At 48.4% G+C, this 16,054-nt stretch overlaps 1 protein-coding gene across 1 annotated transcript in view; it reads right to left on the minus strand.

Moving 5' to 3' along the window:
* Positions 1-16,054, minus strand: part of LOC149337180 (uncharacterized) — an 87,409-nt gene that overhangs the window by 58,751 nt on the left and 12,604 nt on the right. The window contains exon 2 of the mRNA XM_089553369.1: positions 10,573-11,016. Coding sequence (XP_089409495.1) covers positions 10,573-11,016 — 444 coding nt within the window. The remainder of the gene's footprint in view (positions 1-10,572; positions 11,017-16,054) is intronic.

Raw genomic sequence — 16,054 nt, forward strand, 5'->3', positions numbered from 1 at the left:
GGCTTCAGGTGATATCAGGCGTGTGAAGCAAAGCGCAGGGCGGAGCGAACTACGTCAGAGGCGCTCACCGCCACTCACCGCCGCTGAGTTACTGTTTGAAGATGCCTAGCACGGTGACTTTTTCGCGCCTCGTAACGTGCGTGAAAAATTTTTAATTAAAATTATTTTTTCTCGGTTGGACTGTTTGGAGGACGATCTCCAATTCTGCGAATAAACATAACCCCTAAAATAAAAATTATAAAATTTTATTGACATATTTAGTTAATCAGCGAACTAATTAAAGCAGTTTTCCTCTTGCCTGACGCCCGCCGTAGCCTCCAGGATAGCCCCCGTGCTAAAATAAATCTAAAGCAATTTACCTTTTTTTAAAAATATTAGACCTTCTAAAAAATACACCCGGTATAGGCGACATGTTTTGTGTGAACGTGTTCACTGCGAATCTCAAAGCTTTAAGGGGAACGATGGTGCCACGTTTTTTTCTTATTGCCTAAACTTCATTTAAATCAGGCCATTCAGTGTGAGGCACACATCTTTATGGTACACTATCTGGCGCCAGGACTTTCTAAGCATTTTTGTGGTGTCGTTGTCTTCGGAATGTGGACGCTTACCGCGCAAACTGCAAACTTGCGTGGAGGGTTCTTTAACTGCATATTGCATTCGAAATTTTTGTCGCCCTAAACTGTGGAACTCGCAGAGAATATGACCGCACCGTTTCGCTTGTTAACAGAAATACAGATGTTGTTAGTCCAGACATCGTTCTGTACTACGAACAACCCCTAAAATATGGCGTCTACGGCGCATTTGATTTTCATTGGACCTTGAGAACAATTTTTGTTTGCTTTTTAATTTACTTTCCGCATACTTTATGCATTATAAATATCTGTGACATGATTATATTCCAGCCTGCGGAGAGACTTGGTGGTCAAGCTGCTGAGCTGCTGACCCGAAAGACGTGGGTTAGATCCCAGTCGCGGTAGCCACATTTCTATGGAAGCGAAATTATAGTTGCCCGCCAACTGTCCGATGTCAGTGCACGTTAAACAACCCCGCGCGGTCGAAATTATCCGGAGCCCTCCACTAAGGCGTCTCACACAGCCTCAGTCAGTTTGCGATGTTAAGCCCCATACATCAAACCAAACCACGAGAACCACGAACACAAACTATGTGAGGAGAATATAAAGAACAAATTATCTGATGCCTTTTCATCGCCAGTAGTTGTCATGCAGAAACCGAAAAACAAAGATACCTTTGGCTGTGTGTCTTTTCTTGTTTTCACCTAACTCAATATGAAATGCTTGTACGCTACCATTTACATGATATCTCGAAGTTCACACAACTTAGCAAGCATACATCGTGAACAACGATGAGTTCCTACTTTAGGAGATGCACCTATTACAATTGCTAGAATTTGCTTCATGATCTATCAACATTTTTTTTCAATCCGAATCACTAATAAAGGAATGATTACTCACTGACTACTCAATGACTAAATGAATAACTAATTACTCAATGACTAAACGAGTGAATGTATACACCAGTGTCATAATTTATAGGGCTTTATGGTGCACGCCCGTGGCCTACATACAACATTGTGAGGCGCAGTCGCACCAGACAGGTAAAAGGAGCCTGTTGGTAGGCGATTCCTTGGCCTTCACTGGCCTTCTCGGCCAGTAGCATAGATATGATATTTTGTTAGACGTATGCCACAGATGTGGAATTATTGCTGCTGTGTTCAATATAAGACTTACGTGGCTACCCCGGGAAGTCACCACCACCTACCATCTTAGTACGTTTATGTTGCACAAGCCTGCGTTCTCGAAAGTGCTTCGCCGGTTGCTCATCTTAAAAACTGCTCTAGGAGCCCTCCCTGTTTTGTATGTTTGAGACCAAGCTTTGGTTTGGACTTGCGTTAAGCAAAGCAGAGGCCAGAAGCAGCACTGAAACGTTCCGTTGGTAGATTTTTGGTCGAATGTGCGCAAAAATTTCCGTGTTATTGTGACAACTCGCTTTCCTACTACGAGAAAGTTGAACATAGAAGTGAGTGCGCTTTCCGCTTTTGAGTAAGTACATGTTTACTACCGTTTGTGCAAGCCCTGCTGTAATTCCTGATGATTTATTTTGACTTTTTCTATTGACAACTCGTAAGTGGGTTGGAATTTTTTTTTTAACAATCATATTGTACCGAGACAGCAGTGCATTCAGGCTTAAGGCGCTCAAAACACTTCGCGACAGCAGCGAAACGAAAAAGAAGTGAATGGCGACACACATTCATAGAGGTATTCATTCGCTCCCAGGAACCCTATACGTCTTGCAACATCTAAAGTGGTCTGCCAATTCAGCGGAAGGGTGCTTCAAATTTATGGCACAATGGGAATCATGGTTGGCTGTGTGGAGGCGATTGAACAATCAGTCTGTGCTGTGCGGTTCAAGCAATGCCGAAATACAATCACTGGTATGCACTGGGCTACTTTGATAACCGGCTGCTGAAGGAAAAGAAAGTTCTCGGAAGGTGGCAGGAGCGATCTTCGAATCTCAAGGCCTGTCTGGCGCTCATGCATTTCTAGCGGGCGATGCTTCCCCGGGATAGTCTGCCACTTTCTCATGCGCGAAAGCTCTACTTTTTACGTGAATCTATTCATCCCTAACTTAACACTATTTCTCTTTTCCCATTATATCCCGCTTCCCTTCACCCCATGTCAGCAAGCCAGCTGCTGATTTGTTGTCGTAATCCTGCTCATCTTTGGTTTTCACATTAGCTTCCTCTTTCCCGTACCTTGCACCATCGTTCTTCTTCTACTTCTTGAGTATAAGTGACGTGATGGGCGAAAAAGTTGGCTGGTGTATAAAAGGTCACACTTTCTGGTATAAAATGTAAACAAAACAGTTACAGTGCATTTTTTCGATGATGGCCACAGAGTTGAATTTAGTGGGTATGTAAGTGTCATCGGCTGCTGTAAATACTGGCAAACTGTGATAATATATATATGAAAATATTAAGCGCGCCGAGGCTCAGAGGTCAGGCCGCGCCGTCCAAGCGTGGGGGGGGGGGGGGGGGGGGGGGGGCGTCCAAGCCCTTTCGACATGGAGGATTCGAAAAGCCAGAGTCTGGAAACAGACAAGATCCCACCACCGGCGGAGCCAATGGCGGCGCGGTACGTGGCAATAACGCCACCGGCTCGCTCGAGGAAAACGTCAACGCGGCTTCCTCATCTCCCGGACTGAAGTCAACGGGAGAGAAGAAGAGAAAGAAGAAAAACAAGAAGAAAATGCAGGCACCGCCACCGCCCTCTAGCGGAGACTACGCCAAGAACTTTCCCACCCTCAAACCAAGTGGCGCTGCCGGAGCCCGGGCCCCGGCGCAGCAACAGCACACTCAGGTGAGCAACTGGGCAGGGGTCGCTTCCTCTCCTCCCTCCCCTTCGTCCACTTCACCCTCCTCGGCTTACGGCGTAGATGTCGAAAGCCACCGGCAAAATGAGCAGCTTAGAGCACAGATCGGGCAACTGCTCGCCAAAATTCAAAATTTAGAATAAAAGTTAGCTGCCGCGACGGGTATCCCGAGTTCCGACGCCATGGAGAGTGAGCCCGAACTGCCGCCCGCGTTCGCGTCGGCAATGGCCGCGATGGAGGTGCGTCTCACTTCCCAGCTTGAGAAAATGGTGGAAACGGCTATGAACTGCATGGAGTCCAAATGCTCGGCATCGGTCCCTGCAGCCTTAAGCCGCTGCATGAAATCAAAGACCACCCGGACCAGTCGGCGGTTCGAGGGGATCCGAGCCTTCAATACGCACAAGAAAATTATCTGCAATCCCAGAGACGCGGTATCGCAGGACTCCAACGCCACACCCCCACCCAGTGCTGGCTCTAGGCCAGAGTCCAATCAGCCCCCCTCTCACCTCTAATCCTAATGATGTCGGCACGGCCTAACAAGCGTTCCCCTCCTCCGAAAACACACACATTGGTAACCGTAACGCAGTGGAATTGTAGAGGCTTCAAGTCTCGGCAGAAACGCGCGAACCTGCGCCTCTACCTAGAAACTTTCGAGGCTTTACCCGCCGTGGTCGCCCTCCAGGAGCCAGGAGCGGCGGCAAAATTGACTAACTACGTGACGTTCCAGCGAGACCCCTCGTCGTGTCTCCTCGTACACAAGTCGTACACAGCCACCGAAATCGACCTCGATCTCAACATACCGTACTCGTACGCTATGGTAAGGATCCTTCCCCTTCGCCGATCGGATCCTCCCCTGCACGTACTTAATGTATACTGCTCCCCGAAAGTGAAGCGAGTGACCTACGCGGACCTCTTTAGCCGTGCACTTAAAGAGGCGGGTCGCGACCCCCTACTGATTGTGGGCGACTTCAACGCCCCTAGTCAGCTATGGGGCTATCGTAAGGAGGAAGTGCGCGGACGCATGCTGGCGGAGCTGGCGTCCACACTGGGCCTCACCCTCCACACCGACCCGGCATTTCCTACCCGCGTTGGCAACTCGGTGACCCGAGACACATGCCCGGACCTCACCTTCACTCGTAACATAAGACACGCAGACTGGATCAACACCGAGGATACCCTCGGCAGCGACCACTGCATCATCAACACCACTGTTTATACACGCCCCCTAAAGCGTCCTACCACACTAGCACGCATCCCCAATTGGACCACCTTTCGCAAAAATTTCCCATCCGACACCAACACGACTATCACAGAGCAAGGATACGCAAACTGGTCCCGGTCAGTCATATCGCACCTTCGCTCCCACGAGAAGCAGATACAGCTTACAGAGGTGGTCACGGACGCGGACAACCACCTCCTCCACCTCTGGGAAGCGCGCCGCGGCCTCACGCGCCGCTGGAAGCGCCAGAAACACAACAAGAAGCTCAAAGCGCGCATTGCGGACCTCACCCGGCAGGCAGCAGAGTACGCGGCCCAACTCGCTGACTCCAACTGGGTAGATCGCTGCAACACGGCGGCGAGGCAGATGTCGAGCCGCAACACGTGGCGGCTCTTCCGAGCCCTCATCAACCCAACACATACCCGCACAGAAACGCAGAAGCAACTACACAAAGCCATGCACGCATTCCAAGGAAATACAACGCAGTTGGCACAGGCACTCCGGGATCGCTACCTGTGCACAACGCAGGACGCCCGCAGATCGGCCTACTCCTACGCCGGCAGGGAAAACTCGGAGTTGGACAAGCCTTTCCAGCTTCACGATCTGCGCGCGGGTCTCGCCAAAATGAAGAGGGGCACCACGCCGGGCCGGGACAAGGTCACCGTCAAACTTTTGGTGAACCTTCCTGAATCAGCGTACCAGTGCCTTCTAGAATACATCAATGCGATCTGGACGGGGGAAACCCCGCTCCCCATTGACTGGAAGACGGCTCTTGTCACCTTCATCCCGAAGGCCGGCAAACCGATCGACACGGACAACCTCCGCCCCATCTCTCTCACCTCGTGTGTGGGAAAATTGACGGAGACGATGGTGCGCGGGATCGGCTGTCCGAGTACCTCGAACAACACAACACCTTCGCGGACACCATGTTCGGATTTCGCCCACATAGATCCGCACAGGATGTCCTGCTCCAACTCGACCGCGAAATCTTGAACCCCATTACACACCCCCAAAACGATAAAATTGTCCTTGCGCTCGACCTGAAAGGAGCGTTCGATAACGTAACTCACGATGTCATACTCACACATTTGAGTCAAACTCACTGCGGCACCAATACCTTCAATTACGTTAAACAATTTCTCACGGACAGACTGTCCTACATCCGAATACAGGACGAAGAGCACGGACCTTTCCTGCTCGGCACGAGGGGGACTCCACAAGGCGCGGTGCTGTCCCCTCTGCTATTCAACATTGCCATGATGCGCCTACCCGCCCTGCTTGGTGCGGTCGAAGGGGTCCAGCACGCGCTATACGCCGACGACATCACCATCTGGGCTACGCAAGGACGCCTGGGGGATATGGAGACTAGCCTGCAAACGGCCGCCAGCATAGTGAATCGCTATGCTCGAGACTGTGGTCTGCAATGCTCCCCGCAGAAATCGGAATTCGTGCATTTACGTCCCTCGCGCACATGCTCGACCCAAATCAATCTCTCGTTGCAAAGCAGTGCCATTCGCGAATCCAAGGAAATCAGAGTCCTTGGACTCTTCATACACAACCAGCGACGCTGCGACACAACACTCGCCAAGCTCCGGCAGGTGGGGGACCAGGTGGGCCGCATGGTCCGCCGGGTTTCCAACAAGCGCGGTGGGTTACGATGCAAAGACGCCTTGCGGCTGGCGAACGCATTCGTGACCAGTCGAATCTTGCATTCGACTCCCTACCTCCACCTGCGGAAACAGGAGGAGGATTCCCTCGAGGTCATCCTCCGCAAAATCATGAAACGAGCGCTGGACCTCCCAGTTTCTACCTCTACCAGCCGCCTTATGGCACTGGGGATGGTGAACACTTTTAGGGAGCTTCGGGAGGCCCACCTTAACAACCAATACACTCGTCTCACAAAGACAGGGTCGGGTCGCCGACGTCACGCAAGGGTGGGTTATTCCCCTAGCTTATCGTATTTACCAAAATTGTAGCCGAGACTCGGATCCCGCGCACCGATCTATTGTTTGGGCTCCAGGTCACCAAGGCGTCCACGGAAATGAGGCAGCCGACGCCGGCGCCCGCGCGCTCTCTCTCCGGGCATTTCCCACGGGACCCGACGCCGACCAGGACTTCCATTTCAATCCGATTTACACTTTTAAGGAAATATGCGATTATTACAAATCCACGCACCAAACTCTTCCCACCCCATGCAAAGGGCTGGGGAAGGTCAACGAGCGGGTACTCCTGCGCCTGCTCACCAACACGATGTTGTGCCCGGCAATTCTAAAGCATTTCGATCCTAAATTCGACGGGCGGTGCTCACACTGTGGGGAGGTGTCTGACACCTACCACATGGTGTGGGCCTGCCAGCAGAACCCATCCCTACCCCCTATCCCGAACCCCACCCGAGAGGACTGGGAGGCGACCCTGTCCGATTGCTGCACCCTCGAGGCCCAAAGGGCCTTAACGCAGCGCGCCCGGGCTGCGGCAAACGCCAATGGTGTGCCTGACTAGGCATCCCATCTAGTGGTTGTAAGGGCGTGACCCTTCAGGTCACGACCCCCAACACCTCTCTCTATGATTAATAAATGTTTTCACCACCACCACCACCCCCTACATTTCGGTGGAAAAGAAAAGCAAACTCGGGCATATGCCAACATTTCGGTGGGCTTTCAAAAACTTCAGCCAGATGAAATTTATCCGGCACTCTTCACCATAATATACTTATTTGGCATTAGAGCGTAAAAAGGCGTCCCTCATAGCCTGGGACACTTTGGGATGTTAAACCCCCGTAAACCATAAACCATCAGAGCGCAAAAATTAGATATTTATGACGAGAATTTTCATCCGATATCTGTAATATGTCCTGCAGAAGGCACATCTATTGGTTTCCGCGAATCGACGTTCGCATAAATGGTTTTCCTGTGAAAAACAGCGTCTCGACACTGCTTTCGTGAGCAGTAGGTCGGAAGGGAAACTAGAGCCATTCCGGGTCGAGAACCAGTTGAGGCAACGTAGGGACGCCACGAAGGTACTGTCGAAACAACTTCACTTGGAGCATATGCGTTCTGGTCTATACCACTGAGCCAGGGAGCCAATCGATTTGTACGAAGAGAGCAATGAAAGCAGGTTGTGTCACTTCTTTTCCAAACTTGTATTCTCACTAGAGTAAGAAGAATGGCCTGAGGGGCGAGTTGGTGCATGATAAAATATACGGCGGCGCAACAAGGACACTAACAAGAGAGGGGACACCACATGCGCACACTGCCAACTGTTTATTGCATGGAAAGGTGGCATATTCAAACATACAGCTCAGGTTGACACTCATCGCATTATCGCTCCGAACCCAACACGTGGAAAAAAGCAGCAACATCAGGATAACAGACAAGAAACCTTTAACTTTAGCAGAAAAAACTAAAATATTCTGATAACAGAACTTAGAGGAGGTCATTTTTTTGACACTGCTTTTGCTACGAGATGGCCTCCTCTAATTTCGGTTATCAGAATCTTTTAGTTTTTTCTGCAGAGGTTAAAGGTTTCTTGTCTGTTATCCTGATATTGCTGCTTTTTTGCACGTGTTGGGTTCGGACCTATAATGCGAGGAGTGTCATGCCTGAGCTGTATGTTTAAATATGCCACCTTTCCATGCAATAAAGAGTTGGTACATGGTTGAAAAACAGCGCACAAAAGACTAGAGACAAGAGTAAAGGCAACGACAGGAGAACGACAGAATTTTGTTTTCATGTATTATGTCTTCGTTATATACCTAGGTTTTCGCAATAAAGCCTTAGTTGTGAGTTCAGCGCTTGTCCTGTCGTTGCCTTTACTCTTGTCTCTAGTCTTTTGTGCGCTGTTTTTCAACCATGAACCAATACCAACTCGCCCAACTTAACGTTCTACTAAAACAGTTGGTAGTGTGCGCATATGGTGTCCCCTCTCTTGTTAGTGTCCTTGTTGCGCCGCCGTTCATTTTATCACTAGAGTAAGAACTTAAAAAAAAAATCTAGCACTACCGTGAACCTTACGGTTAATTTGTTGCCAGCACCGAGCAGTTACACGTAGAACAGTACGCGTGCGGGATTCGTTCGACCGTAGATCAGGGTCTTCGAGGAAGAGTGGGGGGGGGGGGGGGGGGCAGGGAACGCAAAGACTGATAGTGCACTTCCCGACCCTCCGGCACAATACAAGTTTCCCAGCTTCACGTCCGTAGGTTTGACCCCTAAGCTCTTCGATCTACCTTCCCAGCGACTGAAAAGGCTCGTTCGAAGGCCCTCCGGCCTTACTTTTTCGGATCCCGTTTTTGGGGAGAACAAGTCGAGGCTAAGCGAAACTAAGAGCAAGGAGAACGTGCGGGCCTGTTTCTGTCACACACATGTGAAATTATGTTCCTTTTTTTTGTTCTGTGTTTCCTTACCGTCTTTATATTTCTATAACCATCTTTTCTTGGGATCAACTTTTAATTGCCTGAGACCAATTTTTCTTCTATGTCTTCCTGCGGCCCCCGTTCAGTCGCTATTCTTAGCTTGAGCCTTTTCACGTATCTTTGACCCTGAAACTACTCATATCTCTCAACGCACTTGGCTCCTGGTGTTCGTTTCTCAGTGTCGACGTGTTTAGACACCGAAGAATTCCCTCTGTCTCTTCAGGTTTCATGCTGAGAACCAAGCTAAAGTTAAAGAATGATCTCAGTTTTAGCTTGGCGCACAAGTATTCAATACACTTGAGCCAGAGCCACGGTTCTAACGAAATGACACAGAGGAAAGGGTTGCATTTTAGACATTCTGGCTAGTCTGGAAATGCGACGAAATGTGCTTGCAATACCAGCCGTCGTATCCTTGGAATATTTTTTTTAATGTTCGGAGTTCTATCAAATGAACAAGTAAATGTTTCGAAGTAAACTCAGGGAAAGGTGTATGCTTTAGTTCGCTTTTTGTATTTGCGGCGCTTGTTGCATGTCGGACATTATTCGGTGTGTGTACCGTCGGCGTTTGCGTAGTGTGCCTGCATCGATAGCACAAGCGCTTACTCGCGGCCCATATTATTAGAGAGCTTCGGCGCAGCGGAGACGTAATGTGTAGACACGCATATCAGATTAGCGGATGCCTTTTGTGTACGCTTAGAGCTAGGTGGCACCGTTCCCTATTGCGTAGTTACGTATGCGCAGTGGCTGCAAAGACAGTCCTAGCAACAATTTGTTTTTTTCGTGAAGAGTCTAATTGTGCCTGTCACATGCTTTCAATCAGGCTACAAAAAGACAGGCTGCTTTTGCCCATTTAGCCCTTCCTGGATAAACAGCGCTCAGAGCACTGGCCCCTCGTTCAAAAATGTATCTAGCCAACAGATGAACACGGTTTATGTGTTTCGACATACTACGGATCGATGGCTTTCGATTCCCGGCAAAATCTTTCTTTAACAGAGAGCCAAAAATTTCGCAAGTGTTTTCGAGTGAAGTCTGCAGAAAAGGGAAAGCAAATACTGGGATTGAGGCCTGAAACAGCACAAGTGCAAACGACTGCACTTTTCCCCAGAACCGGAATAGGTAGCTCCCGGGGAACTCTGAAGGATATAACCCGGCAGTTATTAACGTTCACTGAGAAAGCCTGCTCGATATTTATGAATTATTAACTGGCTCCATTACAGGCGCGCAGGAAAAGACTGCTGAATAATGGCGGAAAGCAAGAACCAGCACTGACGCACCCAAAACAAAAAGCATCAAGTGGTCGAACATTTAGGCACGGGGTATTAGAAAGGAAATACGCTAAGCAAATATGCGTACGCAAAAGCGAGGATATTAGGGTGAGAGCTGAGGGCTTTCAATATATATAAAAAAATCCGGCACCCAGCGATAAAACAACGAGAAAACCTGAACGTACAATCAGAACGAGCAGATGCAGTACTAAGATACTGCACTGCGACACAGTGTTCATCCACAACTTCTCCTAGAAAAAGAGGGTAAAACGAGGCTAAAGCAAGCTTACCGGCTACGAACAGCTCTATGTGAGCCTCACTGACAGTCGCAGGGGCGTAGGAAGTGACGCTGTTTCGGTACGTGACGTTGCAGACGTAACTTCCGCTGTCTTCACGCTTGAGCCTGTTGAGCAGGAGCGCCGGAGGGTCACTGAGGAGAGAGAAGAATGCCCTGGCCGACCACGAGGGCTGCTTCCAGTGGCTGCCGTCCACCAGACCGGCAGGGCCTTCCAATGCGCCGCTGACAGGGGACACATTTGGTGCCTCCAATGCATAGACCTTTTTCATCTGTAGGTGGAGGGGTGAACTGCCATGCACGTTGGAACCACCAGCGGCGACCTGGAACCAGACTGCCGACGCGGCCTGTCGTGACTCCATGTCGATGGGGCAGGGGAGCGACGTCTGCTCGCCTTCCAACGCGTTCAGGCGGATTGGGGTGGTGACCTTGCCGTCGCCTGTAACACAATGAAAGCCAGCCAGACGTTTAGGGACTTTCTGGGAGCCTCTCAAGAACTTGAGGAATATGAGAATGAATATACTAGAAGGCGTCAGTGCAGACAACTAATGCATCCCGTCGTCCCTCAACAGGCAACGCTTATTTTATTTATTTATTTCAGCAATATTGCCAGCCTTTGAACAAAGGCCCTTGGCAGAATGGGGTGCCACATAAAATGCACGTTGACATGCAATGACAAGGAAGAACCTTGTTTGTTACTAAAAGTTATCTTCAAGCGCCTTCATACAATTGGCAATTGGCAGTGGTTTAGCTCTGGTTAAAGCTGGAGGATTGCGAAAGCAACGAGGAGAGAGAGAGGCGATGGAGAGCGCGCGGCAGCGGCGGCGGCCCCGGCACACTAGCTGTGCGCCGCTACAGCGCATGCGCAACTGGTGAGCGCGGCGGCGGCACCTGTGAGTCACCCGCGCAGCGACGGCGGCGGCGTGCCAGCTGTGCGCCGTGTGACGTCCCTGGTCCTCGCGCATGCGCAGTATGGCCTTTCGTCAGCTCCGCGAAATGGCTCGGCGACTCGCGTAGCGTTACTTTCGCGACAAAAAGACTCGAGTGTTGAACATTACTTGACCTACGCTTGAGGATTATTAAGAATGCAAAATTAAGGCGAACGAAATTCTAGACAGAACTCACTGGGACACCGGAATTAATCACAGAAAAAAAAGTACGCTCTTGCGTTGTTTAATTTACAGTTGGTTTGCAACGATTTAACACAGCAGCGCTTCACCGCTTGGTTCTTTTCCTTAAGACGAGATGCGATGCAAAAAAAATGCTTCGTACATCAAAAATACGCATTTCTGGATTTTGGTAACACAAAGACCATCAAACAACAAATAACTTAGATATGAAGTTTGGATACCATCTAAGCAATAGAAATGATGAAAATTAAGTTTGTTGTAGCGACGGTGCCTAACCAGGAGTGATCAGCAGTCCTTGCAATACGATAAAGGGTAAGACAGTGAAATCTAATTTTCGTTCCAGCAGGAGAGAAGCTCATGGCTTCAGCGTTGTTGTTGTTTTCAAACTAAGCACTGAGAAATTAGCGCCAGCTTTTCCGCCGAGAAATGTGCAACTTGACATAACGACACTGCACATGAGATACGGGAATAGCAGTCACTTTTAATAATCGTTCATTTTTCCATTCATTCATTCATCTTTATTCGACATCTTTACAGAGGTCTGGAGCACAGTCAAAAAGCTGAAGAAGACAGCCTGACGGGGTCTGTGCCCCTTAACAATTCATGTGCGTACTGACATGTACAAATGATAGTTTGCATCGTCAGTTGCAAATTCGTAATTAAGAACATAAAGAGTCATGACTGAAAACTAAATGAACAATTCTGTTATTAATAAGACAAACAATTCACAATATACTAGTAAAAACATTCACGGTAATGATACATGGCAGATACATGGATAATAGCTAAGCAAAACAAACAGAGGACGACAGCACGAAAGTACTGGTGAATACAGGATAACAAAGCCGGCAATAAGAATGTTAGGAAAAACAAGAGAAAGTGACACATTGGTGAAAGTTCTAAAATGTGTAGGAAAAGACGTAGACTTTCTTCTACGCTTGCTTTTAGCTAACTGAATTTTTTTTTACTGATTACGAATATTTAACAGGGACGGCAATCTCACGCGTAATGACTGAGTGCCATAGTTGGTGCGCATTGATAGAATGTGCCAGATTTCATGGTGACGTGTTTCATAAAATTATCATTTCTCATCAGGTTCGATAATGTTGAAATGAAATTATTTCCTTGGTTTATTGTTTCATAGTATCGATTGAGTAATGTGTCATTATACAGAAAGTGAACTGGATGGATTTTCAGATTGTCAAAGAGGGGTTCTGTATGAGCATCATATGAGGAGTCTGAAATGACGCGCACTGACTTTTTCTGCAGTAAAAACAGCTTGTTCATGTTAGAGGCAGTGGTAGTCCCCCAAATCAGATGACAATAGCTAATGTGCGAAAGGATGAGTGAGTTATAGATGACTAATTTTTTTCTGGTCGGTAAAAAGAGAACGTAATTTTGTTAGTACTCCAACTACTTTGGCAATTTTCTTAGCCACCATGTCGACATGTGAATTTCAAGATAAATGCTCCTCGAATATGACCCCAAGACATTTGAAGGAATGGACGATGTCAATGACTGATGTTCCGATTATTAGATTACCGGTTTAAGAAAAGCATTGCTGGCGCACGCGATTGCTCACAGCACAGTAACAATCTCAGATTTGTCATCTTAAAAGTTTGACGGTAGAGATTTGTACTGAAGTCTAAATACATTTCTCTAGCTAACGCTATGTCCATGTCAGTGCAGTGTCACCTGGCATCTTACCAGGGCCTATATGCGTTCGCAGAGAACTCGATGACCCTGATCTCTCACTATATTTAGTCGCTAAAGTTACAATCCCCAGCTCTTACAAGTGGGCCTAGCTAATACAGATCTAGGAAGCCTAAGATGTGGTGAGCGGCCTGGTCCGAGTGCTTCCGATTTGGGTTGTCTGTAGAGATTGTTTACATGATGTGAGTCACATGAAGATTCCGCTAAAACCAAGCCCTTAGAAAAGTGGTCTATAGACAGTCTATAGACTTCTTATAGGCTCTATTCCCTTCGTATAGATATTTACTTTTGTCTAATCACGGTCTATAGACTGTCTATAGACAAAGGTCTAGTAAAAGTATATGACCATAAATCTATAGATTGTCTACAGACTGCCCATAGGATTTGTATTGTCTATAGACTGTGCTCTATAGCCAGTCTGTAGACTTTATAGACAAAAGTCTATGGTGAGTCTGTAGACTGTCTAAAGAAACTTAAATAATGCAACCAACTTGCATATTTATTTTACACGCAATTATGAAGCTTTCTATAACCGGAGTTTTTATTTCCGGCTTTTTCTGTCTCGTATCGATTCACCATATGACTATTACGGCGACGCTGAGGTCTAACCTCATGATTCTTGCATCCAGAGCAGCATAAACGAGAAGCATAACGACTACTTAGTTAAAGAGCTCGTCGGCGCAATCGTTCTCCTGTTCTTTCTATCCATTTTCATTATTTCTTGTGCCTGGAGAGCGCTGCTTTTTTTTTATAAAGGGGTAACACGGACATGCGCATGGTAGAGATAGGGCCATTGTTCACACTCAACGCAGGTCGCGACGCCAGCTGGTATCGAACGTCTTTTTCTCAGTGATCACACAACCGTGGTCACGCTACCGGCACATCACGCATGGGCGTTCCTCCTCTCAACTACGTCGGAGCATATTCATTCAGCTGCGTGTGCGTGTGCTCCTGGCATTTGCTTTATCGACAGCAGTGCAGTGGAAGTGGTTCCGCAACGTCTTCCCTTTTCAAGGAGATAAAAAGTCGCAGATGGCTTCACGAGATGTCGTGAGAATTGCCAGAAAACCTGAAAGCTAAGGATATTATTAGCGTCTCTGCTTGCTCTATATTGCCTGTGTAATTCTACTGCCCTTGGGCCGACAAGAGAAGGTAGAAATATACTTAAGGCAGTACAATAATCTCGTGAAAAGGAGCTAGCCAACTGCAGCAGCCTGTGACGCCGTCACTTGTGCCTGCACCATGGTCTAAATAATCGTACGTAGAAAGACGTGAAGCCATGGGACGTAAGCTTTGAGCGGTTATTGCAGCCAGTCTTGTTGCCAAATTCAAATTAGTGCTTAGGTCAGGAAGAAACGAGTCTCTACCACGAATGAGAGTTTAACGACAACTATTTATTATTTTTACTGTTGGGAAAGGCTTAATTGCAGGGATACGGAAGAGGCCTTTCCTGCGGCAGGAGTATGCAGGCTGATGACGATTGTGATGAATTATTCCTTAACGGTAGCTGACTGAAGGGCTGGATACTCCGCTCACTATCTTAGGTGTGTTAGCTCTGTCTCGTCGCTACGGGCACTGAATCAGATTCTTGATGTTCAGGTTTCAGGCTGGAGCTATGATGTCATGTTAATCGCTGAATGGAAAACAAAGGCCGCATGTCGCTGCCTGGAGGCGGCCAAAGGCCCTCTGTTTAGGCAGGTGTGGTTCCTTGACGGCTGTCTGAAAACTCCATCGACCTTAACGGCTGCTTTGGGCCACTTCTCTGCTCAGCTAGTTTCTTGCCATAACGGGAACTTCGAAATCATCGCGGCATCTCTCTGCTCTAACTTTTTAAGGTCTGCCAGATCGAAACTGCTCATCCCTTTTCAAAAGAAAGACCTATATGGCCCGATACCGCAGGCAATCTTCACGCCGCTAACGTTTCGACCGACAGTGTTATGACACTCATTCGGAGATCCCGTGACAAGGTAACTGGGTCAATCGACATCAACTGAACCGAGTTTTCTATCTTCAATTTTGGTTCACGCCAGGCACGCCCATACTTAAAACGTTCCAGCTTAATGTCGCTGACCTTGAAGTTGTTTACGCCGTTTGGCACCTGTCCACGTCAACATTCCAGGGTGTTGACGTGTTTTCACTAACTTCTGAAGAAGACCGCCGGAATATTGAAGTAATATTTTAATCTTTTGAAAGTGCCGCTAGCAGGGAGTAACGCATCGTACACTTTCGCGCAGCTGAAGTACCTAACGAGGTGCAGTGTACGGAGCAAAGCGTCCACCGGCGCCGGACAGGGGACCGGTGATTATCAAGCATGCTGCTTTTCACCCACGACGAGATTCCTTCAAACGCGCGACCTCTCATTCAAGCTAATTCGAAGTCCGCACGTTTTATTGCTTATTCGTTAAGCCAAAGTACGCGTTGGCCGCGTCCGGGGGGACACTAGACGCCTACAGGAATAGCAACGGAGCTGTTGTAGCGAAAGCTACATTGGCAACTAACTTGCGATTTCGCTGTGGCGGTGCTCCGAGGAGGCACAGAGACCGCCCTTGAGCCGTTGCCTAGCAACCGCCGCAGCTGGCGGACGCCGCGCGCTCGCCGCGCCATCTGGCATGACGTCACACCGCGCGCCTCGCC

This window comes from Amblyomma mixtum, chromosome 7, assembly GCF_055824585.1.
Source record: "Amblyomma mixtum isolate Tamu chromosome 7, ASM5582458v1, whole genome shotgun sequence".
In the NCBI taxonomy this organism is placed as follows: Eukaryota; Metazoa; Arthropoda; class Arachnida; order Ixodida; family Ixodidae; genus Amblyomma; species Amblyomma mixtum.